The sequence below is a fragment of the Euwallacea similis genome, chromosome 37 (assembly GCF_039881205.1).
Source record: "Euwallacea similis isolate ESF13 chromosome 37, ESF131.1, whole genome shotgun sequence".
NCBI lineage: Eukaryota > Metazoa > Arthropoda > Insecta > Coleoptera > Curculionidae > Euwallacea > Euwallacea similis.
The window spans coordinates 169,720-197,612 of record NC_089645.1 but is presented as its reverse complement, the minus strand read 5'-3'; the positions used below and the strand labels follow the sequence as shown (position 1 = coordinate 197,612).

Here is a 27,893-nt window from a genome sequence, read left to right as displayed (position 1 = left end):
GATGTATCACATGTTCAGTCAGTTTTTTGCGAAGCAAAAATCGTACTTAATTCTGAAGACACATAGGCATTTGATATTAAACACCGATCAAGAAGTGACACAGCTGAAAAATGTCTGTGAGGATGCAAAATAAGAACCCTTCTTTTTCTTCTTGTTTGTCTGGTCCCCTGTTCTGACCTCGGCGACGGCCAGGACTCCTTCCCTTCAGTTGGGTCTCGGCGACAGCCGGGGATCTCCCAAACGGGACTCGAATGCTGATCTATACTAATATGGACTTTTCTTCGTAAAAAGACCTGAAATGATCTTTTGTTTGAGGGGCATGATGGTGATCACACCTTGTAATGCAAGAATGTCATTAAAGACCATTTTGCATTTAGAGTGGTCAGTTTAGTTGGTCAGTGTGGTTTTTCTTTATTTGAAATCACCACATTCTTACCTTAATAGGATATAAATAAATGAGCGCATCAATTTATAAATAATTCCATTTTTCAAATCAGGAAAGACATATTTTCATTTTTTAAAAGGATACTGGGTGGTCCGTGTAAACGTCCCTTATAAGACTCAAGTGAAAAGATGTACTTTCACCTCGCGATGCCGTCTAGCCTAAATGTGTTTTCCGTTAGAAATTTTGAAGCAAAAATAATGGATTTATTATCCCTATACCTGTATTCGATATCAATAAAGTAGTTAGCGTCCGAATACGCAAGTTTTGCACTAAATTTGCCAATAGAAAGCGCCAGTAAAAATGCCCAATCGATGAAATAGGAAAATGTTAAAAAACAAAGACAAAATCTTCTCAAACGTTTTTACAAATCTTTAATAACTGCATCGAACTTCTTCCAAACACAAAAATAAATAAACCCAATTCCAAAATACCGAAATTTTCTCAGGCTTTCATCTCTTGAGAATATCCGCCATAGGCCATCTGTTGCGCGCTACCCTCATCTGATCGGTGGTACGCGTGCTCCCATGGGTCATGGTGATGATAATGATGATCGTCAAAATGATCCAAATGATGATCGTGATGAACCACGTGATGGTCATGATGATTATCATGGTATACGTGAGGAATGTGCACATCGTGGACCGCTTCATGTATTATGTGAGGGGCGTGATGGTGATCTGAAAACTAAAATAATTTTGAGTTTCATTCGCCCGCTGTTACTACCTCGGAAGATAACTCCATCAAAAATTATCGATAATTTTAAAGCATTATTATATATATTGCCCTAAAATTTATCGATAATTTTCAATGCTTTGCACATGATTTTTAAGCATGTTTGGTGATTTTCTGAGAGAGGTACCTTCGCACACAATTTCCATACAGCCAGTACTATGGAGGTAACAAATGACACAAATGAGAGCTGCAGTGCGTTCCAGGTCTTAATGCCTAACACTCCTAGAGCCAGAGGGATGAAGGTGATTGCCTTTAGGAGCAAAATTATAAGAATTGGCGGTAGGATCTTCTTGATTTTCGCTTTCTTGCGGGCTGAAGCAATCGACAAAGTTAAAATTGTTCGAATTTAGTAATGCTTTTGGTGCTCATACCTTGAACCTCGCTGCTTCCAGAATCCAGGCGCAACTTCAAGTTAACTTCCCCTGAATCCAGGTTTCTCCCGCTGAAGGTCAGAGTGGTGCCAAAAGGAGCTTCCACAGAGAGTTCGTGAGACCTAACAAAGTTTTCCAAGTTATCCTCGAAATATGCGTTTCCAAGTTGTCTTGCAGAGCGTCCATTGGAGACTTGCGTCACGTTAACATCCCCACCAATCTGGAAAGCCTCAATAATTTAATTCCTCCATTAGAGATTTTGCACACTTACACACCTGCAGAAGATCTTTTAAGTCCGAATCCACGAAATTTTGCGCAAAGCCGTAAGTGCAGCTTACCACAGATAATAAGCTAATCAGTAATGTACTTAACCCACCCATTTTTCCAAGCGCAGCTCGACTAATGGCAATTTAATAGGCTAATCTTAATTTATATGGTTGTCTACCGCAAAAGGAGTGGTGGTGCATATACAAAATTAGAGAGCAAAAAAGTCTGAATGCCTGACTCTTTTTGAATATTTGATGAACCGAGTAGTACCGAAGAATGGAACCAGAATTATAGGTTGATCATTTGTATGCGTCTTGCAGGCAAAGAAATTGAGAGTACCTTACATAGCGAGACGAAGCAATAAAACAAAAACGAAATTTTAACAAATAAATTATTTTTCTTTAATAAGTTAACAACGATCACAGGAGTTCTGAACGAGTCAATTCTGTGCCTGAGCATATCCATTATAAGCCATTTGCACCCCTTCCACTTGGTCAGCACGCGCAGCCGCAATGTGGTGGTGAAGATGAGGATCGTAAGTCTCGTGGATCACCTGAGGATGAGGATGATCCCCGTTGACCTTGGAACACAGCTTCCAAACTGCCATGGCCAAAGTGGTCACAAAGGAGACGAAGGAGAGTTGAATGGCATTCCAAGTCTTCAAGCTGAGAATCCCCAAAGCCAGTGGGATCAAAGTCATTGCTTTGATGAGGATGAAGACCAGAATCGGCACGAAGATCTTCTTGATTTTGGACTTCTTGCGGGCTTGAACTGCGCTGCCGCTGCCGAATTTAAGCTTAAATCCCAACTCCTCGTTATCCAAGTTCCGTGCTTGCATTGTCACCATTGATCCGACAATGGGCAGTTTGAAGGAGATTTCGTTGGATTTGATGTAGTTTTCGATGTATTCTTGAGGAGACTGACCATTGCTTCTTCCAGAATTGGCGGACTTGGCAACTTCCAAATCACTGCCCACCTGAAAATGATGCTTCAAAACTCTGAAAGTTGGCTGTTAAGTTAGTTCTTTAACCTGAATCAGATTGTCCCAAGTGGATGACTCAACTTTAGGCGCTGCAGCGCAAGCTCCCACAAGGCAAATTAGAACTGCACAATAGACCTTCATTGCTTCAAAAGCGGGCCTCGACTGAATGAATAAAATTCGATACACCCTTAATATGTATTTATACCGCAGTTTAGGTAGGGGAGAGAATAATTCATTCATAAACCAAACATTATGGGCTCTGATGGCTTTCATAAATCCATTTTGGATGAATAATTAAGGATGCTCCAGGAAAGGTCTCTTAATTTTGCTTGCTTATTTGGGTATGCAGAGCGCATTCTTGGACTACAGGCGTGAGGACACGAAAGTATGTGGACGATGTTGCTTTCGTTTGATTCGAATCAGTTTTTCTGTTTTCAGTTATTGATGGCAGTAGGTTAGAATTAAATGGGTTTGTAGGGTTATCAGCAAGGACCACGGAAAATATATCGCAGTTGGATAACTCAACGAAATGTTTCCAGGAACTGGCAGAGTCACCGGGGTGACGCTCACCCTCAATTTCAACAGCTGAAATTGCAGAAAAATGTCAATCCTGAAAACTTCCAAGGCGGAGGAAGGTGCCGGTTTTACCCACTTTCGAAATTTTTAATGACGACTTTGAATATCCGAAGGGCAATTGCGTTAAAAGTGCGATTAACAGTCTCCTTGGTCTCTAACAGCCTGCACTGTGCGGGTTGCGTAGTACCTTTCAATTCCTGAAACATAAAATTCTTATCGATTTTCGCAATTTTCCATCTAAATTATGATCTTTCGAATTATATTATTAAGGTTGCAGAGCTTCAAGAACACCAGCTTCGAGCTGCCCCTTTAGGGGTCGATTCTCAGTAGGGTAGCCCTACAGGGCAAACATTTTCGTAGGGATTCGTCACGTTGCTTCGATGTATTCTGCATAAATCTGGGAAATTGCCCACAAGTTCGCGGACAGCCCTATCGAGACGATAGATTTGGCGTACTTCTTTAGGTAATTGGTCCATGAACGTCCATCTTCGATAGTAAACAGTAGGCGCCTTCACCATTCACAGGTTTTTAGAAAATTTTCGAATATTTTGAGGTGGTATTTCGTTTCTTGTACGTTTAGTTGTAGTTTGGGGGACCCGAGCCCTTAGGGGTCTGGTCTACCAAACCATGAATTATGGATGAGAATGTATTGCCAAAAAGCCGATAGAACGAGGTCACTGGTATCCTATACCACCTTATCCTAGTCCTTCTGTCCACTACCTCAAGCACCTGGGGATAGGAAATCTCCCAAGTCTTGACTACCTTTTCTGACGATTTTCCTTTTTTTTGTATGCGTAATCTGTTACTAAAAATCCGTTAGTAAGAATATTTTCGAAACATCCTTCAAGTGCACCCTCCACTTGAGCATTACCGTTACCAGATCCGCCTGCCATAAAACAAATCCTTCTAAGGTCCTGCCTCATTAATATTAAAAGACTTTCGTTTATTTACAGTTAATATAAATCACCAACTACTATTATCAACTCTTCATTCAGTCATTCAACCAAAGAGTCTCTAGTCACTACTACCTAAGCAAAAATTAATTTATTTTTATTTATTATTTCTTTATTAATTAAAAAATGAAGTGGTTGGTGTTGTTGTGTTTGGTGTACGTTACTTATGCCGCCCCCCAAGAAAAACCCCAATTCTGGAAAGGAACAGCCTTGGATTCCACGGTAGAGAAATTGAGAGATAGTTGTGAAGGAAAAGATAGATTTGCATGCTTTCAGTTTAAAGCGTTTTCTTTTTTGGATAACATCCTTCGAGGCAGTTATTTCGAAGTAACTCGCGTGTTCGTCAGATCAGGAATATCTCAAACACGCTTTTGATTTCAGCAGTTAACGGATAATGTGGCAGTCACCAGAAACGGGTACGATAACGAAGTCGGTACGACACGATCCGGAGAATCGGTAGAAGATGCTGTGGAAAATTACATCAAAACCAACGACTTCACATTCAAGTTACCTTATGTAGGTGATCTTACTGTACAATCTAGAAAGCTTGATGAGGATGAGTTGAACTTCAAGCTCAACTTTGGGTCTGAAATCGAGGGCAAGTTTTACTACCATATAACACCTAATCAATGCAATCTCCAGCACATTACACCTAATCGATGCTAATTTCAGAACGTGGCAAGAAACACAAGTTGAAGAAAGTTTTCATTCCCATCCTGACCTTCATCCTTTTGAAGGCGATTACTGTAGTACCCTTCCTCATCGGACTTCTGGCTTTCAAGGCTTGGAACGGCCTTCAGCTATCCGTGTTCTCATTCATCATTGCGTCAGGACTGGCCATTTTCCAACTATGTCAAAAGCTGGCTGGTGATCCTCATGCTCCTGTGATCTTGGACCATCCCCCTGCTGCGCAGTACAAGAGGTCTTTAGATGGGACTGCGCAGAATTTGGCTTATTCTGCGTATTCGCAGTAGATGTTATTTGAGACGATTTTTAATTAATAAATTATTATTTGAAAGTTAAATTTGCTTTTGGATGTGCGAATTGTTGGTGTGTGGGTTGGGGATGTCACATGCATCTGAAAATCAGGAAGTTAATTTGGGAATTTTTCCAGATTTGGATTATACACTTTCTAGGTAGTTGAAATTTTGAAATTGATTTAAAGTGATGATTTCTAGGGAATTTCCGTGTAGACGGGAGAATCACTGAAAAACACTTTATCGAGTAGAGCAGAAAATAATTAGCACGTAAAGAATGAAGAGCTGACGGTTATGTAGAGAAACTGTTAGGCAGAGAACAGGAATTTCCACGCAATGGAAATTGTAATGTAGAAAGAGAAAACATTGAGGAATGGAGAAATGTCCTTTCCCAAATATCCCTTGCTATAAGGTTTCCAAAGCCCCTAACCAGGGCTTATTAGTATCTGGCCAGTAACCCCATCGTTAGGTCTTAACTAGTTTGTTAGTAGGAACTCGCATATTTTCAGAACAAACTTCATCCTCAGCCAACCTCAGAAAAACTTTATTTCAGAATGATAATGCTTCAATCCTCACATTCTTGTATAGCTCAAATGACCAATATCAGCGTACAGATTTTATAGCGAAGTAAACAACGAAGATGAAAAACAAATAAAAAAGGGTAAAAATTAAATTAAGATTTTTTTAAACCTTTTAATAAGACTATTCAAAAAATCTGATAATATATAAGGTGATACATTAAAAAAACGAATGTTGGGTTGTAACTTGCGAACTAAGAATGCCAGACTAAAATTACCTACGCCACTGAATTCTACATAAAAATTTCTGTAAAATACCATTTTTACTTTACTGAATCCCTGCACCAAAACAACGGGGGTACTAAGGGTTTCACCCTGTAGGTTGAAAACATGGTGACTCATGAAAATTGTCAATATGGCTTTAAATGTTTCATGAAAATCGGCCGCAGGTGCGTGAATTATCCATTTTTTGTATTAACAAAGATCCCATGATGTCAACGAAATATGAGCACTCTGTACCTTATTAAAAAGTATCAAATCATCACAACTTCCTTTACCCCTTCTTTTATTAAAGCTAATGGATTCATTTATCAATCAATATCAAAATTTCTATAATACGCCCAAAAAAACCAAAAAAAAGGGTCGTTACGATAAACACCAAATATCAAAGAAAATAATTTATTCTCGAGGTAACAAGCTTTGGCACGCCACAATAAATAAAAAATAAATTAACACCCTACAGGTCCTCTGCGCTGTTCTTTCATTGAAGGTAAGCAGAATAAGCCATGTCCTGAGCATCTGTGTCCAGAGACCTGGCGTAATACTGCTGAGCAGGCCAGGCTTCGTGGGCTGATATCTGAGGCACAGCATGATCGGTAGCCAACTTCTTGCACAGCTGGAAGATGGCAAGACCTACAGCTACAACGAAAGAGAAGAAGGACAGCTGAAGTGCGTTCCAGGCCTTCAGGGTGAGGACTCCTAAGGCTAGGGGCACTAAGGTCATGGCCTTCAGGAGGACAAAGACCAGAATTGGAATGAAGATCTTCTTCAGTTTCGATTTACGCGCTGGAATGTTCGGATTCTTGGATTTTTTTTATGTGACAGTGTGAGGGTACCAACCTTCTTGAACTCCACTTCCGAAGTTAACATTAAAGTCTAGTTCGCCGCTGTCCAAGTTTCTAGCGTTCATGGTTACAGACCCGACAACTGGGAGCTTGATTTGCACGTCGTGACCCTTGATGTAGGCTTCGATCCTATCTTCATAGTCGCCATTGCTGCGGCTGGTCGTCTCAGCTGACCTATACGCGTTCTTGGACACCTTCACGTCGTCAGAGAACTGGAGCAACAAATGTTATCCCAAAACACACCAACTCAACAACTCTCTTACCTCGTGGTTGTCTTTGCTCAGGATATCTTCCAGGAAGGATACGACATATTCCTTAAGGTACTCAATTGGGTCCGACTCGAAAGTGAGCGCTTTCTTCTCAGCTGCAGGGGAGGCAGAGACCAAGGTCACGAAACCAATACCGAACAAGAATAGAAGCTTCATCATTGCGTGTTACCAATAACCGAATGGTCAATTTTGAACACACCCTTTGGTTTTATACTGCTGACCCAGAGGAAGTAAATTTTTCGAGTAATACGGTCGACACTTATTTGGGGAATTTATGTCGGACATTTAAAGAGTTTCTACTAACTAAATCCGGGGGCTCAGCTAAGGGGCCATTGATTGCATGTTAAGTAGACGTGCTGGCATTGTATTTGACGACTGGGTAGTTGGTATGCACCTAGCGAGGTGTAGATGTGGTTTGTAGATCGATATTGCTTTTGATTTGTCAGGTTCAAGGCAAAAATGATCGATTTGTTTGAACTCAGAAATAATACTTTTTGCCTCTTCTGAAGAGCAGGTAAGAGCGAGGAAGTCTTGGTCTTGTACGACGTGCAAGATCAAGAGCATGATCAGATATGTGAAACTAGACGAAAATTTGCTATATTATACCAAGACCAGCCTTACAAGACTAAATTCTCAACTAAATTCTCCATTAAATGTAACACACGCAGAATTTTTATTGCGATTCTTCGGACGACCATCGGCTAATGACCTGGCGTGAGGGGTCAACGAGAACCAGACACACAGAAATATCTAATCCAAAGGCCAATTCCATTACCAACATTGAACTACATCTATTTCCCTATAACTCTCTGATGAGTACTTAATAGCACGAGGAAAAGAAAATTCATCCTCGGAAAAACACTGTATACAGAGCGTCAAAAATAAGGCGACTTCCGCGAGGACATCATTGCTCTAAATGTAGTTGAGCTGAAATTAGACTCGCAGCTTCGTGGAACTTGGGCGATAATTTATGGTTCTTGGACAATCACAATTGTTCAGTGTGAAAGAGCACAAAAATCCGCATCTTTTGACTCCATAATGCCAGTGGAACTGACTCTATTTAGGGCACCCTGTAGTGCCAGTCGGAGTATCAAGCCCTTATTTCTGATCGTCTTTTTCTCAATGAGGCTCGCATAAATTAATGTTAATTCAAAATGTGCGTGGTCAAAATTAAAATCGCTGGCCCAGAGTACTTTCCAAAAAAATCAACGTTGACCGAGACCAGTGCGGTTTGGCTCTTGGCTTTGCTTCGCCCATCAATACTGGGGCGGAAATCTTCAATTTGGAAAGTTGAATGTTTGCTAAAAAATACATCAAATTGATTCATTCAAGGCTTATCGACATCATTCCCCTGGAAGGCTCTACTATAAGAGCATGAAATCCAATCTGCATGCCGCTTGGAAGCTTATCCCTCAGTTATTCTCACCTTTAGCAAAGTGATGGACTCCATTATGAAAATGAGGGATTTTATAGCGGAAAAATTGTTCATGTGTAACTTATAATTCTTCCCATTTCTCCTCATTCAATTTGTTTCAACCTCTTCAATATCTCGATCATTCAATGGTTCTTTTGGTTTCTGAGATTAAACATGTTTATCCAGCAGTCTTCTCCAGAATGCCTGGATCGACTCAAACCTCTCTACATACTCGACTGCACTGGTGCTTTAAGGGACAAACTTGCCCTATTTTTAACCGCTCTTCTTTCTCTTCGGGTTAGTGAAACAAAGATATTTAACAGAAGTAAAGCTTTATTCAATTATTCACCCGAAACAAATAAATAAAATAAATTAAAACGTCTTAGTGGCTAAAATCAGTGCTGTCCCCTGTAAGCCAGTTCGACAGCAGCCCTCTTGTGTCTGTATACCGGAGATCCATATACAGATGCTGGAGCTCCATATATCGGAGCCGGTGCTACTACTGGCAATGGTTGTGGTACCACTTGGGGCGATATCACGTCTATGTGGTGGGCATCAATGTGAGGATAGTGGACCACTTCATATTGCTGCAAAATATTTGCATCTAAGTGTTATTGCTCGATCTCGGTGATGAAGGACTTACTGGAGGTTTGACGAACTTGGAGAAGACTGCGACAGCTCCCGTGAGCACCAGTGAAATTAATCCTAAAGTTAAAGCTTTCCATGTCTTCAGGGCAATGAGTCCCAGGGCTAGAGGCACTAGGACTGCGGTGTTGAACTTGAGCCCCAACAAGAAGGGGAAGATCACCTTCTTGACAAGCTTGGAAGAGCGACCTGAAAGACTCACATTAAGAACTGCTGTTGATCAATGCTTGACATACTTACCAGTTGCAGAGAGGGGCACTTGGATAGGTTCAGCCTGTAGGAAACTCCTAGGCACTAAGCTCGTTAAAGGCCCCTCTGCCCTTAAGACAGATGGTACCTTCGCTAACAAGTTGTGACCTTGCAGGAAGTTATCAAAACGATCTAGAATGCTTTCATTTTCGAACGCTCTATCCTGAAAACACACTTTACTCCTAAACTGCTTCCTAAGTTCACCACAAATCCTCACCTGCGCCTGTTGCCCGTTACTACTCCTCACTAACACAAGATCCTCAGTTATCTTAACCGCATCCTTGTCAGCCACGTTGTTAATCCACCAAAGGGATTTGGGTCTCACACAACTCACAGAGAAATGTTTCAAGCATGAATTGTAGATATCTTGAGCTAAATCTACCGCTGAGGGATTGCACAGGGCCCCACTGGCCAGCGCGAAGAGTACCAAATATTTGAACCCCCACATGGTTTTCTATCGGATATGATTAATAATAATGATCCGATCGATTTTTGTGATTGAATGACTGAGGTGTTGATATGCAAGAAGCTTTATAGACTATACAAACGGAAGTAGAAATCAGTTTTTCATTAAGAATTTGGTATGAGCCCAAATGCGGGTTCGATCGCTACATGCTATAATTAGTGTCAATTTTTATATGGTGTTGTGATGTTAAGATTGTTAGAGTCACACAGTTAGAGCTAATATGGATAGGTGCGGCCTACTGAACTAGATGAGGGCTAACATAGGAGTTTAAAGATTTCCAGATGACGTGATAATAAGTCAATATTTTCACTTTTGTGTTGAGGGACTTTTTGTCAGAATTACTAATATGTAGTCTCATTAATTCTCTCTTCTTTTTTCTTTATTATTATTATTATTATTCTTTTCTATTTTTGCTATTTTAATTGCATTTTTTTTACTTCATTTCAATTTATTTTATTATTAACTTAAACTGAAGAATAAATAAATAATAAATTATTCTAAAAATCTAAATATAAAACTGATTTCCAATTTTTTTCATCGATTTCACAATTTCTTCCAGTATTTTATAATTGATTTTAGTCCTTCCAAGCACTCGTTTCAAATTGCTTGAAATAACGTTTTAAAATATTCTCGATTTTTATCGCATTACACTATAGTGTTTCACGAATCCAGTTCGGAGAAAAATCAAGAAAAGCCCTTTTGGTTTTCCTTGGTTGGCTAAATTATTGGTTCCTGAAATTGGCTATTAATAGTATCGGCGCTTGGAATATCCATGCATAATAACATGTGCAAATTATCGATTAATTATGGGGCAATATGCTTGAATGCCGTTTTGGGTTAAAAAAAAGTACAAGTGCATGTACTGCATGAGCGCTTTTTGCTAACCCAGATCGCATGAACGAATATTGGTCTAAGATGGTCAAGACTTTTCAATACATGAATTATATTCCAAGGAGATTTTCGTGAACCACATGGTACCAATTCCTAACACGTTTGTAGAACTTTCGACTTGAATGAAACTCTCTACATTACTCTTCATTAAATTTCCCTCGGACCATCAGATTCTTGCCGTGCGGATTGGGACAACTTCTGATAAATTTTCAAGAAATTTCATGCAGCAAGATTTGGCTTACATGTATTAGGATCTCGAAAGCTATTAGAGTTACGAAGTCGGTTGAATAAGGAAAGTTCTGAGAAATTACGAAAGTAGCATTATAGTGAAAGCTGAGCGGTCCTAACTAGTCGGTCAAGACTACGTTCCTCCGAAATCTGTAAAAACTTCCCTTAAGCAAGTTTTTGAGTGCAATATTAATGGAATTGAGGCAGTGGAGTTGAAGTTTCGAGACAACGTTTCACTTTTCTCGAACCATCATCAACTTTTATTTTTCTTATGGCGGTCATATTACCACATGCAATGGATCAAATTACGCTTGATGTCTTGGGGTTGCCGTCCTCATCAGCGGATTTATTGGAAGAACCCCTTCAAAATCATCAAGAGCATCTTTAAAATCATTAAAAACACTTTCAAAATCAGCCCATATGGACGTCTCTATATTTGATATTAATGGTTACCAACCAACCTTTCTTAGCTTCTCTAAGAAGAAAAACGAAAACTAAATCAGTCTGTATCAAAAATAATTTAATGACTTCAAATAGACTATTTACAAAACAAAAATCTTCTTCATTCGGACAAATAAGCATTGTAAGCCATTTCTTGCGAGTTCAGTTGTCTTCCATATCCCGGATGGTCCCACCCACTGGATACTGGAGGATGGTCCACTATGTGCTCATGAGGAACGTGAACGACCTCGTAGTTCACCGTCTAAAATCAACATTGATTAAACCTTCGCGAATGTTTTTTCAGTCAAATTTAACCTTTGGTTTGGTTATCTTAAATATGAGCAGAGCTCCAGTGAGAACCAAGGACAAGAGTCCCAAAGTTAACGCTTTCCAGGTCTTCAAGGCAATCAAGGCCAGAGCCAGTGGGACTATGACTGCTGTTTTGAATTTGAGACCCAGCAGGAATGGCAGGATGACTTTTTTGACGATTTTTGATGATCTGCCTGGAAATTTTATAGCAGTTAATTATGATGGACCCTTTTAACTGATACAAACCTGTGACGGCCAAAGGCACTTTAAGTTCTTCAGGTTCAAATGAGCGAGGAACCAAACTGCCCAAAGGTCCCCTAGGGCTCAAAATGACTGGTGGCTTGACCACTAAGTCATGAGTTTGCAAGAAATCTTCAAATTTCTCAAACACGTCTTCCTCAAGACCTCGACCTTGCTGTAAATTCGACATTAAGAAATCATTACCCACATCAGCTTCAACCAACCTCAGATTCAGCAGCCTCCTTCTTCACCAAAATTAAGTCTTCAGTAATCCGGATCTCTTCCTTATCAGCCACTTCACTAAGCCAGCCTAGAGCCTTAGGTTTGGCACATTTCACGGATAAATCCTTGAGGCAGCTTGAGAAAATATCCTGAACAACGTCGACTGCCGAAGGGTCTTGAGCAGAAACGGTAAAAATGAGGGCTGCGACCACTAAAATTTTCGAGGGGACCATCGTGATCGCCAATTAAAAACCGAATGACAATAATGATTGCCATAGAGGAATTTATAGACACTGATTCACGGAAATAGAAACCAATTCGGACGATATGGGGCCAAGAACGTGATCGGAATGAGTCTGTTGAGGACCACGCGAGAATGCAATTGAAAGAAGAAATTTATACTCGTTTTTGTTGTGTGAGTTGAATTATTGAGTAAGTGAGTTTACTTTTGCTGAATCTTCGATAGAATGCGATGCTCTGATATAATTTCAATATTATTGTTATGAGAGCTTTGAGGATGATGAAGCGTACTGCCACAGATGGTTAAGAAAGGACAAAGTGGGAACGTTTATTATACTTTTAATAGAATCTGTACCTCAAACTTCCGCTGATTTCATCGTGGTCTTTAATCCGCTGTGCAGAAACAGTACATATTAGAAAAAGTCCGTTTTGAGTAGTAAAAGTTGTTTTTTTCAAGTTTTAAGACCGCTTCGAAATGAGCATTACACAACGTGTCCGTTCTTAGCCCTCGACCATAGGGATCTCGGTAACCACAAGAGATACGATATAATGATAAAAGACACATAAAATTATAATTTATGTACAAAAAACCGAGGTACTTCCGACCGTCGTCGGAAGCGACCCAGAGCACCCCCGGCCGTCATCAACGTCCAACCAAGGAAATTTCAGAAGACATTTTTTTTTCGAAAACCTCAAAAACTCATCGGAATGTTTCGTATTTTGATGCGGCATATTCTCAAACTCCAAATGGTGCCCCAATTTAACCGACCTCACATCTCTTACGGTCACCGAGATACTCATGGTTGAGCTCCAGAAACGGTCATCCATTTAACGCACACTGCGTCTTAGATTTTCCGAGACGTTCTTAGTTGCCCTCAAAAATCTAACTCCCTGTATATGATTGCTTTATACTCTCGTCTCTTAACTGAATTGCCCCCCTACCATCCCAACTCGACTTCCTCAGCCTGAACCGTGAGCCTCAAATTGTATCGATCGATTTGTTTTTGCGTTACCTTAGACACCATATAAAGTTCAGGATCATAGGTCGTGTGTTATTATAACTAGTTTGACAAAATGTGCCCCAATTTGGAAGACCAGATGCCAGACATATCCGAAATCGATCCGAAAACCGAAGACATTCATCTCAATTTGACCCCCCTGTCGGACTTAAGTGCCTCAACATCGTTATCAGAGGCAAGCCAATCTTCTGAAAGTGACTCACATCACCCTGCTAATACTTTAGATCAAAATATGGAAGTGGATGTGGATGTAGCTCCTGTCTTTGCCAATTTTGTGCCTCTGGAACACAACATCAGGGAACTGCTAGTGGGTGCAAGAAGCTTCGAGTCGCAGAGCTAAAGATTTAATAATAGTTACATCCTGTCTAGGTGAGGACCTCAGACACTGAAAATCTAGAAACAGTGACGCAAATTAAATTAAGAATTATTGCCCGAGAATTAGCTCTTCAGCAGTTGGGCATTAATTTGCCATCGCTAAGGGAACTGGTCCTAGACGGGAGCATCATATCATCTCTTCGAGATTTGGGTTATGGACTTCGCAGCCTAAAGATTTTAAGAGTGAATCGGTGTCAGCTGAGTTGCATCGATGGAGTACTTGGGTAATTACGTAGTTTTGAGTATCTACTTAGCTCATGCTACATGCCATTTCCTCGAAGTTTTGAATCCCTGGAAGAGCTGTATGCAGCTGATAACTCAATAAAAGACCTCTCCCCATGTGCCTTCTTATCCAGTTTGAAGGTGCTTGACATCAGAAGGTTAGTCTTTGGTAAACTCTGTTAACACCTGCCGAGTACTCGAGGAGCATTGCAGGAACTCCTTGAGGAACTTTGGGTCAATAAGTTTTCTGACCTTATGCCCACATTTCAAAGAGATCTCTATCGAGGGGAATGAAGTCGTTGAGAGGTATCCAGATTTTACAACGATTTTAGGTGCTATGCTCGAGAACTTGTGTAAAGTTAATGGAGAACCATTAATAAGGGGTAATTAAACGTATAGTAAACGCCAAACTAAAAGTCTCGCACGTCATCAAAGTTCTATGTCGCGCTGCCCTACGCTGTTGCCGGACTTCCGAACAAATCCTTGAGGCGATATACATATAATTTATTTCAGGACAGTCAATCGTAAAATTTAATAAAAAAATGTTTTTAATTATTTACAACACAAAACCTTCTAAAGAAAGGAAAATATAAGAGCAAAAATAGACACAATCACCGGTGTTATAAGATAATCTCACAAAATAATTAACACATAAACACGTGGTTTTACGATTGACGGCAACCCTGTCGGGTTAAAATTTTTCCAGGGGTCACGTTTACATCTCAGTGGAATTATCGAATTTTAGCTAAATGACGTCACATCAAAATTTCTGACCATATTTTATTATATTTATGTTTATATTTTATTATATATGTACCTATATGTATAACCATATTCATTATATTTTTAATAATTAATACGTTTTACCTTCAAATGGTAATGATAACTAAATAAGTGAGACATATATTGCTTCCGAGATAAACATAATCAAGGTAGCCATTTTATTTCGTCATAGATGACGTGCGAGACTTTTAGTTTGGCGTTAACTATAGTTATTTTTCGTTTTAGCAATTTCCGAGCTTTCAGTGAAAAAAGAATGTTTGTTTTTATGGTCATTTTTGCACAGATTCTCATAGTGAATCGCACGCAGGAGTTACGCAAATACTCTTAGAGTCAAGCAGTGATAGTGACGAATCTGTGGTTGCGTCCCAAGTAAATGTGAACACAAACAGAAATTATCCATGAACAAATGGCATTTTAGGCATCCTCGATTGCTCATCCGATGCGATTCCCTCAAAGAAATTTCCGGAGCGATGATTCTTCTCGGGGATTTGTCGTGAGATTTCCTCCTAGAGTGTTTAGTTCCCGCTCGAATTCCAATTGAATTGAAGGTGATTTTTAGCTCAATTTTGCGCTTAATTAAGAGAGAAACTGAGAAATATACATCTTATATCACATTTTTTTATTTTTTCACTACATTTGTTATATTATAACTAACGTCTAAGCACTTTTGGTGCACTAAAAACAACCATCCGAGGAGAATTATTAAACAAACTTTTGCGCCCAAGCACCAGCCAATATTTTTTCATCTAATAATTCGAGTACCTTAATAATCTAATAAAATTACATTTTTCGAACTAGATCAACTCATTTTCTGCTTGTATGTACAAAGCTCATAAATCTAAACTATGAAATAAGTTTGAGCGTTATTAAATTAGATAAGTACACCTATGAATTACTTGATAAAAAGTCATTTAGGAAATAGATTCATCAATTAAATTGAACATTGAAACACTTTATTTTAAAAAACATTTAAAATAAATAAATAAATAAATAAATAAATAAATAAAATGTGTTAAAACATCAACAATTTTTGGCACGAAAACTTTAATAAATTAATTTTAACACCACTACAAGTCCCTATACCTCTAAATCTAATATTATTTGGCATGTATTGTTCACTTCTATGCTTACGTAAACAGAAATTAATAAATAAGTAAAACTATATGATTTAACCGCCGTAAGTCCCCTGATTTAGGTCATCTCAATAACTGAAGGAAGGCGAGGAAAAAAATTGGATTTCTCTATGTAGCCGAGAAACGAATTAATCGCGGAAAAAGCAGTTCTTCAGATATTGCAAGTAAAAGTTTGAAGCAATAAATGCCTCATTTGGAAAAGCCCCTAAAAGCGGTTTTTCGTGAGCACCAATACAATCTAGTCCCTTTTTTGGGGCACTGAGCTACTGTCCTTCCCTGAAAATACGATCCAACCAAAAAACAAGCCCTAGTGATGTTTTCGAGATATTTCTGATGTAAGCCCTACTGCTAAAACGAGCCCTAATCTACTGGACGACTCTGGGAATCCAGTGTCCTGGTCCGCGTCTCGGTCAGGGGCGAATGGTGATGCGTACACTGTGCGTACCATGAGTTTGGTACGCACGATTTTAATGAGTTTTAGCGACGAAAATCTCACAGTTTTCTGTAAGGAAAAGGAGTTTGATCTACGAATAGTCTGAAAGTGGCGATCCGAGCACAGTATCCTAAGTCGACTAGGGAAATGCCAAGAAAAGTAAATGTGGATCAAGCCGACGACCATTATTGCCTGAATTGGAAGATATCATACTTAATTAGATTGCTGACAGAAGAGCAAAGTGTTTGGTTATTCGTAAGGCTGATATTCAAGTTTGCTCTTGCAGTAGCGCTACAGCTGACCACACCGCCAGACAAATTCAATGCATAGCAATACTGTTCATTTTGGAAGGTAGTGAAGTGATCATCGGCTTCTTTATGCACCCACTCTGGGACGTGATTACTATGGATGAAACTTCAGTCTTTATGGGTCAAAGAAACTTTTGCAATTTACATTCTCTCCACTGGTAATGAAAGTACGCACGTTACATGTAGATTTGGCAATTCGTCTCAGTGGAGAGAAAGTCCCTCCTCTAAGGAAAAGAAATACAAAATCGAACGTGCTTCAAGTATTCATGTTTTTGAAAGTAAAAAACTGAGTTCTGCCAGCAGTCCTTGCGCCAAAACCATGAAGAACTTCCTTGCAGAGGGAAACATTGATCAAATAATGATCCCCGCAGAAATGAAATCATTTAAAGATCATTTGCGCACGGAAATCGATGACAAATCATGATTTCGGTGAAAAATGCTTGGAAAAAAGTAATCTGGGCAAGAAGAGCTTATTTGAGGAGAGCGCTACTGCTCAACATGAGAGGTCAACAGTCTTAGAGGAAATGAAGACCTAACAAATTCAGGCTGGAATTCGGAGTCTGGAAATTCATGACGATATTCCAGAACTTGAACAAATGTTAGTTATTGTGCATGAGAAATCAGAGGCCCCCCTCAAATAAGCCCTAGCGCGTCTTTACGCCGGGTTTGATTCTCGGAGGTAGTTTTCATAGTTTTCAAACGTACGCCTTCCTTAGGCTTTCAGATTTACATTTTCATAAGCAACATTACTTCCATCTTTCTTAAATATCCTAACTTAAATGCTTTAACCTCTACTAGTCTGAGCTAACCCGAACTAACCTCAATTAACATCCTTAATACCCACTACAACTCTGCAATATTTTCCAAAATTTACTACTTATGAAGCTTCAGTGTTGATTCCACAAGTTGGGTATAATCTCAAACAGTCTCTTTGGTCTTGTCCATCTCTAGCTGCCTGAACATATTTGTAGAAGCGTATAACTGCTGCATTCGTTTTGGTCGGAATTTGCAGCTCACTGGCATCCCTGCAAAAATCAAGAATTGCAATTAAAGATACGTTAAAGAGGGTGGTCGATATAGTTGAAAATCACTGGGAAATCTCTGAAGGATGATCCGATGGGGGTCAGTGTTTGCTTTTAGTTTTCATGTTGGTGCTCATCAGACACCAACTCCAGCTAACCAGTCCTCCAGGACGTTGGCGATAGGTGTTTCCTCTGAGGCTTCTGAGGCCGCGATGGCACTAGCGAGGGTCGTCCTTTTCAACCTGGTCACGGATGAAATGTCCAGAATATGCGCTGAGAGCAGGGATGCTGGTCAGAGACCAGATGATCGAGTGGTGGGACAACCAATGGCAGGCACACAACTGCTGGACTAAGACATTCATAGCTTTTACCAAAGGATGGACTGATGTTGAAGTAGGGCGGTGAGGAGAGTTGTTCGACACAGGCGATCACCAGACATGGAGTGTTTGGCACCTATCTGTGCTGGATAGGCCAAAGCGAGGCTCAGAAATGCTGGTTTTACTATGACAGAAACGAACCGGAACACACGGTATCTCGGTGCGACAAATCAAATCTCTTCGAGAGGGGACTGAGAAAACATGCGAGGAGAGATTCACGACAGAGAATATCGCTCATTTGTTGCCGAAGAATGAGAATGGTTGTGATGAAACTTCTGAGAGAACCATGAGAGCGGAGGAGATGGAAGAGAGGGCGCGAGAACATGTTGAGACCGTAAATGATTTCTAAGAAAACGTCAATGACAGCAAATCGACCATTCCTCACCCCTGAAGCCGCTCAGGGGTTCCGGGGGATGGAGGAGGGGGCTATAATTAGGGGAAAGACAGGATCGGGGATTGCCCAAGATTGCCATTGAGTTCCACGTACCCACTACATCAGATCAACCCCGACCTGAGAGGCGTAAACGTACTTTTCCAATGCACATTTCTTCAAAATTCGATTTCCATTTTTTTTTTTGAAGTAATATTTAACTTTCAAGGCCTTTGTTATTGAACTTACCACCCTAAATTGAAAATCAACCCACAGTTTTTTTGATGTGGGATTCAGCGTCTTCAAGGGGGAAATTGGTGTTAATGCTTGACACAGCAGCTGATTTGAATTAATTCAGGTCAAGTCGATTCAAGCAAAGCCATCTTTACGTAGATTGGTCACTTGATTCGCATGAGCAGAACCCGCCCCCGAACGAGTAGATTTTAATTTGGAAACACCCTGTAACTTGCGTGTGACCAAAAGTGCAATATTTCCAAATTTTTCTTTGCATCGGTTTTTCCAGGAGGAAAAAACCTCTTTTCGCTCTTACGGTGAAAATATGTTGGCATGGAAGAAATCTCCACTGTTTATTACCTCAAAAACTCACTTTCTCCACGATAAACTCTCGGCACATGCTGCAGTTAATTGTTCAGGCAACACATGTTTCGGCAATGAAAATAACGGTGCATAAGAAAACCAGAGAAAAATATACTAAAATACCGCGTTAATCTCACCTAAAACTGCCTGAGTGTAATGAGACATCTGGACACGTTTTTGTAATTTGCTGTGATTAATCTGATTTTTTTTCACCTTCATCAGCTTAATAGCAGCTCACCCCGGGCAACTCATCTGTCTGATAATTGAGATTGATAATCCACTCTAAGCAGCTTCTTTAAGTCATCATGAGCTCACGGGCATTGGCGAAATTAGACCTTGATCATCGATAAAAAATTATCCTGCTGCCAGTTTGATTCTGAACATAAAATGGACACATTAAGAGCTCACATTTCCATCTATTGAAATTCTCCAGTCTCTATAAATTTCCCTTAAATTGAGATTGCCCAGTATAGACCAAATGTCCGGAAGACCGCACGGACTGACCGACATTGACCCACCATATTCGGCGTAGCTTCAGGTAGGGAAGGAGGATGCCCTGACCCGATTTCTTCCGAAATACTTCGAGAAGTATGCAGATTCGTGCTATGATCCACAACGTGCCCTAAATCGTAGTAAATTTAGACTTTCCAGCAAACTTTCATCGAAAGAATCATGATTGGACCAACAAATTAACAAAATTTGATGACGACGAAATGGGGCCCATCAGGCTTGAGCAGCGAGAAACGCCAATTTAGGGGGTATCGCGTATTAAGTGAAAGCAGATAAATGGTTTAATATAAATTTCACGCGAAAGCTCAAAAGGTTAAAGACTCGCGGTTGAATCGCGCGTCGATATGAGGGATCAGATCTGAACTAACCTGAGCTAACCGGAATTAACCTGAACTAGCCCGAAGTATCATTTAGCAACTATCATTTTTTATCATTCCATGATAGGAAGGCAGAAATCTGAATACCGCCACTTCTCTATTTATATTTTAAATTCACATGGGTCGGGATCATTAAGGGCCAGGCGCATGACGTCAGAATGTCCAAACACGTTTTCAGCCTACATTTCCCACATGCGATTGCACAGAAAGCATCTAAAATAAGTCTGAACTGACGTAGATCTTAATTCCGGTTATAGTCACGTAGGTGCCTCGTTTTGGGACGTAAGACTGCTTTCTCCGGATATATGATAACAGGAACAGCACACACCCAAAATTAAATTCATTTTTAAAGGCATCAAAAGCATCAAAGGCATCAAATTCTTGTTTTAGGTATTTTTTAATTCTATAGAAATTCCACGAATAAGCAGATTCTCAAATCGCCTCTTTCATGTGATACCAAAAAAAGTGGCCTAGGAAGTCCCTCCCGGAGGGTTCTCCCTCTTTCCCTCGAAGTGACCTAATCGGCTCCTTTCCTAGTCATCAAGAATAAAGTATGAGCAATTATTTTGAGTCATGTCCACTAAATTTTAAACGGTAATTCTTTAAATCGATTATTCATTCGGACTGCGTCGACGAACGTGGAGAGTAGGTGACCGGGATATTTCGTAAAGTAAATTTCAGTGAAAGACTTCCTCATGGTCAAGGCAAACATGTTTGTTATTGAATTTTCACTTGCGTCTGCGAAATTTTATGTAACTGACTCACCTGCTCAGTTCCACCGAGAGCAAATTGCTGTAGGGGCTGAATAAGGGAGGGTTCTTGTACATGCTGCAAATCAGCCTTTCCTTGCAGGGCTCGTCTACAAACCCGAGCCCTTGCAAAATCTTGTCGATTTTTGCGAGGATTGGGGAGTAGAACGGATCTGCTTCCTGAAAGATTTTGAATTTGACCCCTACGTGTTGCCTTTTTAATGAACTTAGCGTTAGGAAAAATCCAATTAAAGCAAATCAGTACTTTCACTGTGATATGCAATTATATGTTCTAATAACTGATGACGATGATAATAAGCTTTTACTAATTTTAAAGAAACCACTCACCTGCTCCAATTTTGCTTTCTTCTTGTTGGCCTCAGACTTGCCGGGGCCAGCTTCAGCAGGTCTTACCACTTCTGCACTTTCTTTAAAACCTCCTACGTCCTTACTGTTTTCGAACGAGCCGATCCTGGGGTCGTATTCTACAGATTTTTGGATGTCAACGGACGTCTTCTTCCCTTCCTGAACTTCTGCAGGAGGTTTATACACAGGTCCTTGAGCAGGAGAGGCCTGTTGATGCTGCTGACTAGGCTGGAAGAGCTGGTCATATTGATATGGATGTTTGACGCTAGTCTGATGCTGGCGGTCGAAGTGGTTCTGCTGGACGATTTGATACTGTTGGTCCACTGCAGGTGGTGGAGGTGGAGGAGGATTTGCAGGTCTCTGAGGTACTGTGTGTTGGGGAATGTAGCCAGCTGGCAGGTCTATTCCGGGGTCTATGGATTAAAGTCGAACGTTTAGTACTACAGGGGTCAAGGTGATAGAACAATGCCTTAGTGCAAGAGACCATGCAGCCTCAAAATCAATTAAGCAAACCGTTTACGCTTCTGTTTCACTGAAATTCAAGCAAAATCATCTTTCCGGCAGCTCAATAGTAGAACAGTCAGTGTCATGGGCCGGCCTTAGCAAGTGTGACGGCCTGGGAGAGATTCTTGATCACCGCCCTCTAACCCTCAAAAAATTACCGACCAGGGAAGTCCCTCGTCCTTCCTGGTCGGCTGTCCTGCCCAGCCCCCTCTTCTTCACCATACGACCAAAACCTCCAGCTATTCAGGCCTACACAGTCCCCCTATGAACAAGCCAAAACCTGATTTTTGTTCTCCCCTAATTGCCCAATTAAAGCAATGTCTTTCTCAGCTTGCAGACGATTTTCAGAGTCTTTCGAGCGGAACTCTATCTTCACACTGACGTGTTTTGTGTTAAGTCGCGTGACAAATTTAAACACGCTTTCAGAAATGTTATAGCTATCATTTGCGAACCGTTTAAATGGTGCCATAAAGCGAAACTTTATTGTTTTGATGATCATTGTTGGGTTCTCGCAACCATTTAGTTAAAAACTTAATGGACCAGATTGTTATAAATGACAACTTTGCAAGTAGGAGGTCTGAAACTTACCCCCCGGAGCTCCAGGATCGAAGGGCGAACCTCTCAAGGGCGAATGGCTGAAGCTTCCCGGCGTCTTGTGCGGAGGTCCCCTCTTGTTGCTAAGGTACCCCGCTTGCAGCTTCAGCTTCTCATGCAGCTTCACTTCCTGGTTAAGCTGCGCCTGCAGCTTCAAATTCTCGTCTCTGATACGCAGCCGCTCCTTTTCCAGTCTGGCTTTGATCTGCCGGCATTTCCAGAAAGATTAATGCTCCATATTTGGACGTTTGCGCCCCAACTCACCATCGCCTCTTTCTCGGCTTTCGCAAGGATCCTTTCGATTTCCAACGAAGTCAAGGGCCGCTTGGGGTGGGCCGAAGACCCCGGCACTTCGTTATGGTACGTGGGATCCCTCCTGTGGGATATGAACCTGAAATTTTTTCAAATCAATACGTGACCTCGTGGCGAAGCTTAACTGAACCGTCCATGTTAAACCAGAATTTTAATTGAGCTACTATATGATTGAATTGCTAATTCTGATAGGAAAATCAGAACGAAAGCAAAAGATTGCTCAAAAGGAGGCCAGAGAGCAATTCGCCTGGGTAAGATAAACCTGCATTGATTCAATGTAAACATAATAAGGTATTGTGGAGATTTGCATGGTGTTATATGTACTTTGCTTGGTGATCTCCCACGAGAAAAAATGTGCTTACAAAGCTGAATTTAAGATTAACTAGAGTAGCTTTCACAACATTGAGATGCGGCTAATGCTCACAGAGCCTAACCGATCATTTTTTGTGATTTATTCGTGTGTTATGTATTGAATATATAGAAGTAATCACGACATGCGTGCACTCTTAAGTGATTATTAAATAATTAAGTGTCGCTACAGGGGGGCTACTCTTACTTCGCAGCTAACATCTGCACGAGGCCTGGGAAATTGGTTATTAACATGGGCAAGAATTTCTCGCCAAATTCTTTTCCATAGAAACGAATCCATGGGCTGAAAGGGTGAAAAGTGCGTTCTTAAGCCCTGTGTCAAACATCCCCGACCTTAAAACCCTTACTTTCTTACAGCCATTTTAAGAACCTGAGGGACCACGAGCACGCTCCAGTGAAGAGACTTTTTCAGAAGGTTTTTGATGAGGTGCACCACCCGAGGACTGAAATAATTGTCAGCAATTATTCTCGGTTTGATGACTGTTAATCAGCTAATCTAGTGCGTGCTAAAGGCTAAGTACTGTGACAATCTATATTAATACTCGACGCTACAGCAGCTTACTTCGCAATGAGGAAATGGATGAGTTTCCTGATGGCATAAAAAGCGAATTTGGCAAATTTCACTGCGAAATTCTTGGCTCTTGCTAACCAATGGAAGCTATAAAAAGGAACAAGTAGAACTGTGATTAGTTTTTTTACCAACGAAACTACCGATTTTTGGCATTTTTAAGCCACAAATTCCCAGAAAATGCCGTTCCTAATTGTCCAGAATTCCGCATGCCTGAAGTCTAAGAACTCGCCCCCAACACGAAATGGTTTGGATATTTGTCACTCAAAAGTAATGCTATTCATATTAAGGCCACAGAGTCAGTGTGGAATTTCCCTAAAGCTAAGGAAAAATGTCAAGACCTGGCAACGCCGCGCCGGGATATTCCGAACTTACCCCACAACACGAAGTGGATCGGATATTTGTCATGCGAAACTAACATTACTTTTACGATAGCCAGATTGCCGGTTTGGGATTTCCCTGGATGTAGAGAGAAATTGCACAATCTGAAACCGCCGCACTAAGTTTCTCCAGAACTAACCGCCGTTATCTCACCTCTCCGGGCCTCCGAAAAGGTGGATCTTCTCGTGTACGTGACCTCAGTTCCTCCACATGAGTTACTTTTTACAGGGCAAAAACCTGATATCCATGAGAAGTAAGAGTTTTTGATTGATTAGAATCGCATATAGTAATATTCATTCATAGAATCTTTGATCCCATTGCGTATGGGCGGTGGTAAAGTTCCGATTATTTGCGGCAATTTCTCGGACAATAGGAAGATTTGGAAAAAGAGTGCTGCTGGAAGAGACTGTTTGGTCAACAGGTGTCATGTAAGTCCTGCGGCCGGAACGAACCTGAACTAACACCGCGAAAACTCCTCCATTATGATGGTAGCGGGTACTCGTTGACTCGCAAGTTTTCTTATTACGTAAATGTTTTGATCTTCAATTTCAACTACTAATGGCGGCACTAAAATTAGGATCAAACAATTTGTTTGCATTTCAATTACACGCGACTGCACGTTACAATCCACATATCACTCTCCAGCCATTCTGGTCATTAACGGCTAACAGCATGCCATTTGGTATCAACACGCATAACGGTAATGCTGCTGACATTATGCGCTTTCAGGACTTAATATCGACCGTAAAAACATGATATGTAAATTAATCTGCATCAAGACAACGAATAGTGACCTGCACCAAATACGCGGCGTTTGTACATCACCGAAAGCCAAACGTGGAATTTCTAATGGACCATTGATCCGGGCCAGTATGTCAAATTTGAATATTACTGAGCCTTTTTCTGCTTTTCTTCCTTGTTTGCACGTCATCGGCATTAACGCAGTAAAACAATAAATGTGTATTAACTCACTCGTGCGGAAATCCTGCAGCATCATCGGGCACCACGCCGACATCATCATCAAACTCGGTGTAGTGGGTGTCATGGTGTCCTATTGGCGGCCCATGGTGCTCTATCGGAGGTCCATAGCTCTCGTGATGATCGTGATGATGAGGGGCCACCTGCAATACATTTTGCATTGAAGACTTAGAAATTTTTGAAACCCCGATCAGCCTTACCTGATGAATATGAGATATCAGGTGCTTGTGGTGATGGTACTTGGCTTGAATGGGGTAATACGCACAGAATTTGAATATGTGATGCAGGAATGGGAACACAAAGAGCAGTATCTTGAGAAGGAGCTTTTTGGCAGTGGCGGCGCCCACGATCAATGGGAGCAAGAACAGAAACTTGAAGGCCAGCAATTTAAGAACCACCAGCAGGGCCAGGACCGCGTAGATTATTCTCTCATTGATGAATTTGCCTGCAAATTGCCACGGAATATTAAGAATATTTTATGTAGAATTTTCCTATAAAAATGGCTGTTAATATATTCTTTAAAGAAACTTTAATCGTGCTTCATTTATAAATTGGCTTTCAAATTACAATGCATAACCTCCTTTTGGGTATTTTGTTGGTCATTGATCGCTACCTTTTACCATCATTCCATTGTTGATGAATGGAACATTTAAGTTTCTGCGTTTTTTTAACAAGACATCAAGCATTAAGACTACTTTTTAGTCGCTTGTAAAGCATCATATAATACTTTAAGCAGGTGGTTAAACAATCAATTACTTAAGTACAAGGGACGTGAATGATGGGTAAAATAGCCCAGAACTGCCTTCAAACTCTGTTAAAAAAACAATAAGCTTAATTTTCTGTTCAACTAAGTATCTAAGAATTTATAAATATTAAAGAAAGTGATTCAATTGAACGAGTTTCTTACGTCTCTCGAGTTACAAAGGATATCCAGCAGCTTATAAAGAGCAAAGATATTAATCAAAAATCAACATTTCGTTGCTTTAAATCTGCAGCAGAACTCGATTGGATGGGTTGAGATATCAAAATACATTCCACCATTTTGTCAAGAATTTATTTTAACTCTCCAGAAGATTAATAATTTATAATTTTTATCGGAGATTAATATTTTCGAACTCAAAAGTCGTCTTAGGCTTCATTCACCGTGTTTTTTGTTTCATAATTAACAAAAACGCCTTTCAAATAAAACTTATTCGGACTCTATTGACATGGTACTATTAACATCCTCTAGATGTTAAGACATTAGGTCTGATCCTACTGCCAACTTCTCGAACCAGGCTAATGGCCTAGTCAGCCTCTTGTACCACAATAAACATTTTGATCTCGCCACTTGCAGAGGAATAAAAATCCGTAATAACGTTTTTCCAAAATTCTATGGGCTAATGAAAAATCACAAGTGAAATACAGCGATGCGGTCTAATACTGGAAAAAATTGAGGATTTGAGTGTTTTTTTGGTTGACTTATCGTTGAGTTCTTAAAGAATCGCTTCAAGTCTGGACCTTTTTAGAAAAAGTCTATTATTTTGCACACCAGATGAAACGAACATATAGCGAATTTTTTCCAACATTTTGAAACCCTCTATGGGTTATTCCAGCGTCCTAAAATATTGCATTTTAGATCACATCCGGGATACACTTTTTCCCAACATTTAGTCAAATTTTATCAAAATTGAATAACGTCGTACAGCAAAAAACCTTTAAAATACGATATATTTCTCTTATCAGGGTGTTTCCTAACATATAGCAAAAATTTTAATGGATACTGATTGAGTTAAAGTTATGTCCAATACACTTCTTCGCAGATAACCGAATCTTCACCATAAGACCATTGCCTGCGTGCCACCTTAAAAGCTAACCTGAGCTAATCTAAATTGACCTAAACCAACTTACGACAAAACCTACTTACGTATTTTCTTAAAAGTTCTGCCCCCCTCCTCCATAGCTCTAGCCTCCTCCAGGTCCTTAGATATAATTTCCAAATTGACCAAAGCACCACTATTCCCATATCCTTGAGGTGCTATCTTAAGCACGCTATTGGGGATGAGGCCCTCAGGTAGCCCTACTTCGAGATCGTGAGTCATCAAGAATTTCGCTGCATTGTCTTGCAATGTCCTAGCCATGGCTTCAATTGGGAACTCTTCATCATTATCATCCAGCAAAGTATCGTTGGGATTAAAGTTGAAAAATCGGTCTTCAGTCGTTAACCCATAACGCAGCTTGTTCTTCGTGAACTTCAGGAAGCTGTTGAATTGCAAATCATCAGTCTCATCAAGGGTGCGCTTGAGGTACTTAAAGATATTGTTTTGAACACAAGTTAAAGAGGCATTTTCGCAGTCTTTCAAAAGTATCGTCCACAGGTCGTTATTTCTCGTGAGATTGACCAGCGCGTCTACCGGCAATTCTGTCGTGAAAGTCGCATTTTCACTTCCGTAAACAAAATTAGAAAAACATGCGAATAGAAGAAGATAAAATAAGCGATACATTATAGTAATAAGTCTTCGGCTTGTTCGAAGTTGCGATTAAGAAAAACCACATTGATACGTCACACTTTCATTAGGCACACAGACGCGGCCGCATGTTCAAACGGGAACACCGAATCAGGGCATGTTGAAGACATGAAGAAGTTCTCTCGGCGAGCGGCTTCACGCGAATACCAGAAACTGAAGTTATTCGGTTTCGTTCATCGGCTGCTGGCACACTTTTGGTACGTCTTTGGTACCGCGGCAGATCCCCACTTGGACGATTGAACCGTTTATTTGCTAATTTGTCTCATATGGGACCTATTAGGAATTTTAATTACGTGCTTGGTCAACGGTCATTGTGAGGAACCGCGCAAAAGTGGATTTTTTGATTTTAGAAAAGAGAAATCGTTAATTGCAATTTTAGGAATGGTTAATTTGTATGCGTTACGTTAATTTTATTTTAAGAGCAAACAAATAGAACTTGCTGTACAATACAAAATGCATTTTCACACTGTTTTATGTCAC

General features: G+C 40.3%; 8 protein-coding genes across 8 annotated transcripts; 2 read left to right on the top strand and 6 right to left on the bottom strand.

Moving 5' to 3' along the window:
- Positions 1-846: 846 nt before the first annotated feature.
- On the bottom strand, positions 847-2,055 carry LOC136418740 (uncharacterized). Its single transcript, XM_066404907.1, has 4 exons — positions 1,824-2,055; positions 1,549-1,768; positions 1,305-1,489; positions 847-1,129 (listed from the first exon to the last, which is right to left on the bottom strand). The coding sequence occupies exons 1-4, from the start codon at positions 1,926-1,928 to the stop codon at positions 887-889; spliced, it is 753 nt and encodes a 250-aa protein (XP_066261004.1). The 5' UTR covers positions 1,929-2,055; the 3' UTR covers positions 847-886.
- A 137-nt stretch (positions 2,056-2,192) lies between these two features.
- LOC136418741 (uncharacterized) lies at positions 2,193-2,951 on the bottom strand. Its single transcript, XM_066404909.1, has 2 exons — positions 2,846-2,951; positions 2,193-2,791 (listed from the first exon to the last, which is right to left on the bottom strand). The coding sequence occupies exons 1-2, from the start codon at positions 2,936-2,938 to the stop codon at positions 2,255-2,257; spliced, it is 630 nt and encodes a 209-aa protein (XP_066261006.1). The 5' UTR covers positions 2,939-2,951; the 3' UTR covers positions 2,193-2,254.
- A 1,248-nt stretch (positions 2,952-4,199) lies between these two features.
- Positions 4,200-5,342, top strand: LOC136418783 (uncharacterized). The gene is made up of 3 exons (XM_066404981.1): positions 4,200-4,653; positions 4,708-4,924; positions 4,999-5,342. The coding sequence occupies exons 1-3, from the start codon at positions 4,453-4,455 to the stop codon at positions 5,298-5,300; spliced, it is 720 nt and encodes a 239-aa protein (XP_066261078.1). The 5' UTR covers positions 4,200-4,452; the 3' UTR covers positions 5,301-5,342.
- A 1,107-nt stretch (positions 5,343-6,449) lies between these two features.
- Positions 6,450-7,514, bottom strand: Osi19 (DUF1676 domain-containing protein Osi19). The gene is made up of 3 exons (XM_066404982.1): positions 7,209-7,514; positions 6,941-7,157; positions 6,450-6,886 (listed from the first exon to the last, which is right to left on the bottom strand). Exons 1-3 carry the CDS (start codon positions 7,371-7,373, stop codon positions 6,582-6,584), a joined length of 687 nt encoding a protein of 228 aa, XP_066261079.1. The 5' UTR covers positions 7,374-7,514; the 3' UTR covers positions 6,450-6,581.
- A 1,445-nt stretch (positions 7,515-8,959) lies between these two features.
- On the bottom strand, positions 8,960-10,058 carry LOC136418789 (uncharacterized). The gene is made up of 4 exons (XM_066404997.1): positions 9,740-10,058; positions 9,514-9,685; positions 9,272-9,462; positions 8,960-9,215 (listed from the first exon to the last, which is right to left on the bottom strand). The coding sequence occupies exons 1-4, from the start codon at positions 9,968-9,970 to the stop codon at positions 9,024-9,026; spliced, it is 786 nt and encodes a 261-aa protein (XP_066261094.1). The 5' UTR covers positions 9,971-10,058; the 3' UTR covers positions 8,960-9,023.
- A 1,611-nt stretch (positions 10,059-11,669) lies between these two features.
- LOC136418787 (uncharacterized) lies at positions 11,670-12,702 on the bottom strand. Its single transcript, XM_066404996.1, has 4 exons — positions 12,322-12,702; positions 12,104-12,272; positions 11,864-12,051; positions 11,670-11,810 (listed from the first exon to the last, which is right to left on the bottom strand). The coding sequence occupies exons 1-4, from the start codon at positions 12,550-12,552 to the stop codon at positions 11,670-11,672; spliced, it is 729 nt and encodes a 242-aa protein (XP_066261093.1). The 5' UTR covers positions 12,553-12,702.
- An 846-nt stretch (positions 12,703-13,548) lies between these two features.
- On the top strand, positions 13,549-14,193 carry LOC136418792 (leucine-rich repeat-containing protein 56). The gene is made up of 2 exons (XM_066404999.1): positions 13,549-13,885; positions 13,948-14,193. Exons 1-2 carry the CDS (start codon positions 13,634-13,636, stop codon positions 14,179-14,181), a joined length of 486 nt encoding a protein of 161 aa, XP_066261096.1. The 5' UTR covers positions 13,549-13,633; the 3' UTR covers positions 14,182-14,193.
- Positions 14,194-17,623: 3,430 nt separating this feature from the next.
- Positions 17,624-27,642, bottom strand: Osi17 (DUF1676 domain-containing protein Osi17). Its single transcript, XM_066404901.1, has 8 exons — positions 26,813-27,642; positions 25,107-25,351; positions 24,901-25,049; positions 22,563-22,689; positions 22,293-22,503; positions 21,183-21,613; positions 20,851-21,014; positions 17,624-17,857 (listed from the first exon to the last, which is right to left on the bottom strand). Exons 1-8 carry the CDS (start codon positions 27,387-27,389, stop codon positions 17,710-17,712), a joined length of 2,052 nt encoding a protein of 683 aa, XP_066260998.1. The 5' UTR covers positions 27,390-27,642; the 3' UTR covers positions 17,624-17,709.
- Positions 27,643-27,893: the final 251 nt, after the last annotated feature.

What these genes read in the sequence shown, in the direction of transcription:
- LOC136418740 (XM_066404907.1), bottom strand. Translation starts at nt 1,928, where the DNA reads ATGGGTGGGTTAAGTACATTACTGATTAGCTTATTATCTGTGGTAAGC. An exon ending in TGGAAGCAGCGAGGTTCAAG is followed by an intron (nt 1,490 to 1,548) that starts GTATGAGCACCA and finishes CGATTGCTTCAG; the next exon opens with CCCGCAAGAAAGCGAAAATC. An exon ending in TATGGAAATTGTGTGCGAAG is followed by an intron (nt 1,130 to 1,304) that starts GTACCTCTCTCA and finishes AAATTATTTTAG; the next exon opens with TTTTCAGATCACCATCACGC.
- LOC136418741 (XM_066404909.1), bottom strand. Translation starts at nt 2,938, where the DNA reads ATGAAGGTCTATTGTGCAGTTCTAATTTGCCTTGTGGGAGCTTGCGCT. An exon ending in CTTGGGACAATCTGATTCAG is followed by an intron (nt 2,792 to 2,845) that starts GTTAAAGAACTA and finishes CATCATTTTCAG; the next exon opens with GTGGGCAGTGATTTGGAAGT.
- LOC136418783 (XM_066404981.1), top strand. Translation starts at nt 4,453, where the DNA reads ATGAAGTGGTTGGTGTTGTTGTGTTTGGTGTACGTTACTTATGCCGCC. An exon ending in TTCGAGGCAGTTATTTCGAA is followed by an intron (nt 4,654 to 4,707) that starts GTAACTCGCGTG and finishes TTTTGATTTCAG; the next exon opens with CAGTTAACGGATAATGTGGC. An exon ending in CTTTGGGTCTGAAATCGAGG is followed by an intron (nt 4,925 to 4,998) that starts GCAAGTTTTACT and finishes TGCTAATTTCAG; the next exon opens with AACGTGGCAAGAAACACAAG.
- Osi19 (XM_066404982.1), bottom strand. Translation starts at nt 7,373, where the DNA reads ATGATGAAGCTTCTATTCTTGTTCGGTATTGGTTTCGTGACCTTGGTC. An exon ending in TGAGCAAAGACAACCACGAG is followed by an intron (nt 7,158 to 7,208) that starts GTAAGAGAGTTG and finishes TTGTTGCTCCAG; the next exon opens with TTCTCTGACGACGTGAAGGT. An exon ending in CGGAAGTGGAGTTCAAGAAG is followed by an intron (nt 6,887 to 6,940) that starts GTTGGTACCCTC and finishes CGAACATTCCAG; the next exon opens with CGCGTAAATCGAAACTGAAG.
- LOC136418789 (XM_066404997.1), bottom strand. Translation starts at nt 9,970, where the DNA reads ATGTGGGGGTTCAAATATTTGGTACTCTTCGCGCTGGCCAGTGGGGCC. An exon ending in GTAACGGGCAACAGGCGCAG is followed by an intron (nt 9,686 to 9,739) that starts GTGAGGATTTGT and finishes GTGTGTTTTCAG; the next exon opens with GATAGAGCGTTCGAAAATGA. An exon ending in AGTGCCCCTCTCTGCAACTG is followed by an intron (nt 9,463 to 9,513) that starts GTAAGTATGTCA and finishes TGAGTCTTTCAG; the next exon opens with GTCGCTCTTCCAAGCTTGTC.
- LOC136418787 (XM_066404996.1), bottom strand. Translation starts at nt 12,552, where the DNA reads ATGGTCCCCTCGAAAATTTTAGTGGTCGCAGCCCTCATTTTTACCGTT. An exon ending in AGGAGGCTGCTGAATCTGAG is followed by an intron (nt 12,273 to 12,321) that starts GTTGGTTGAAGC and finishes TCGAATTTACAG; the next exon opens with CAAGGTCGAGGTCTTGAGGA. An exon ending in TTAAGATAACCAAACCAAAG is followed by an intron (nt 11,811 to 11,863) that starts GTTAAATTTGAC and finishes TGTTGATTTTAG; the next exon opens with ACGGTGAACTACGAGGTCGT.
- LOC136418792 (XM_066404999.1), top strand. Translation starts at nt 13,634, where the DNA reads ATGTGCCCCAATTTGGAAGACCAGATGCCAGACATATCCGAAATCGAT. An exon ending in ACAACATCAGGGAACTGCTA is followed by an intron (nt 13,886 to 13,947) that starts GTGGGTGCAAGA and finishes CATCCTGTCTAG; the next exon opens with GTGAGGACCTCAGACACTGA.
- Osi17 (XM_066404901.1), bottom strand. Translation starts at nt 27,389, where the DNA reads ATGTATCGCTTATTTTATCTTCTTCTATTCGCATGTTTTTCTAATTTT. An exon ending in TGATATCTCATATTCATCAG is followed by an intron (nt 25,050 to 25,106) that starts GTAAGGCTGATC and finishes AATGTATTGCAG; the next exon opens with GTGGCCCCTCATCATCACGA. An exon ending in CTCTCGGTGGAACTGAGCAG is followed by an intron (nt 17,858 to 20,850) that starts GTGAGTCAGTTA and finishes TGATTTTTGCAG; the next exon opens with GGATGCCAGTGAGCTGCAAA.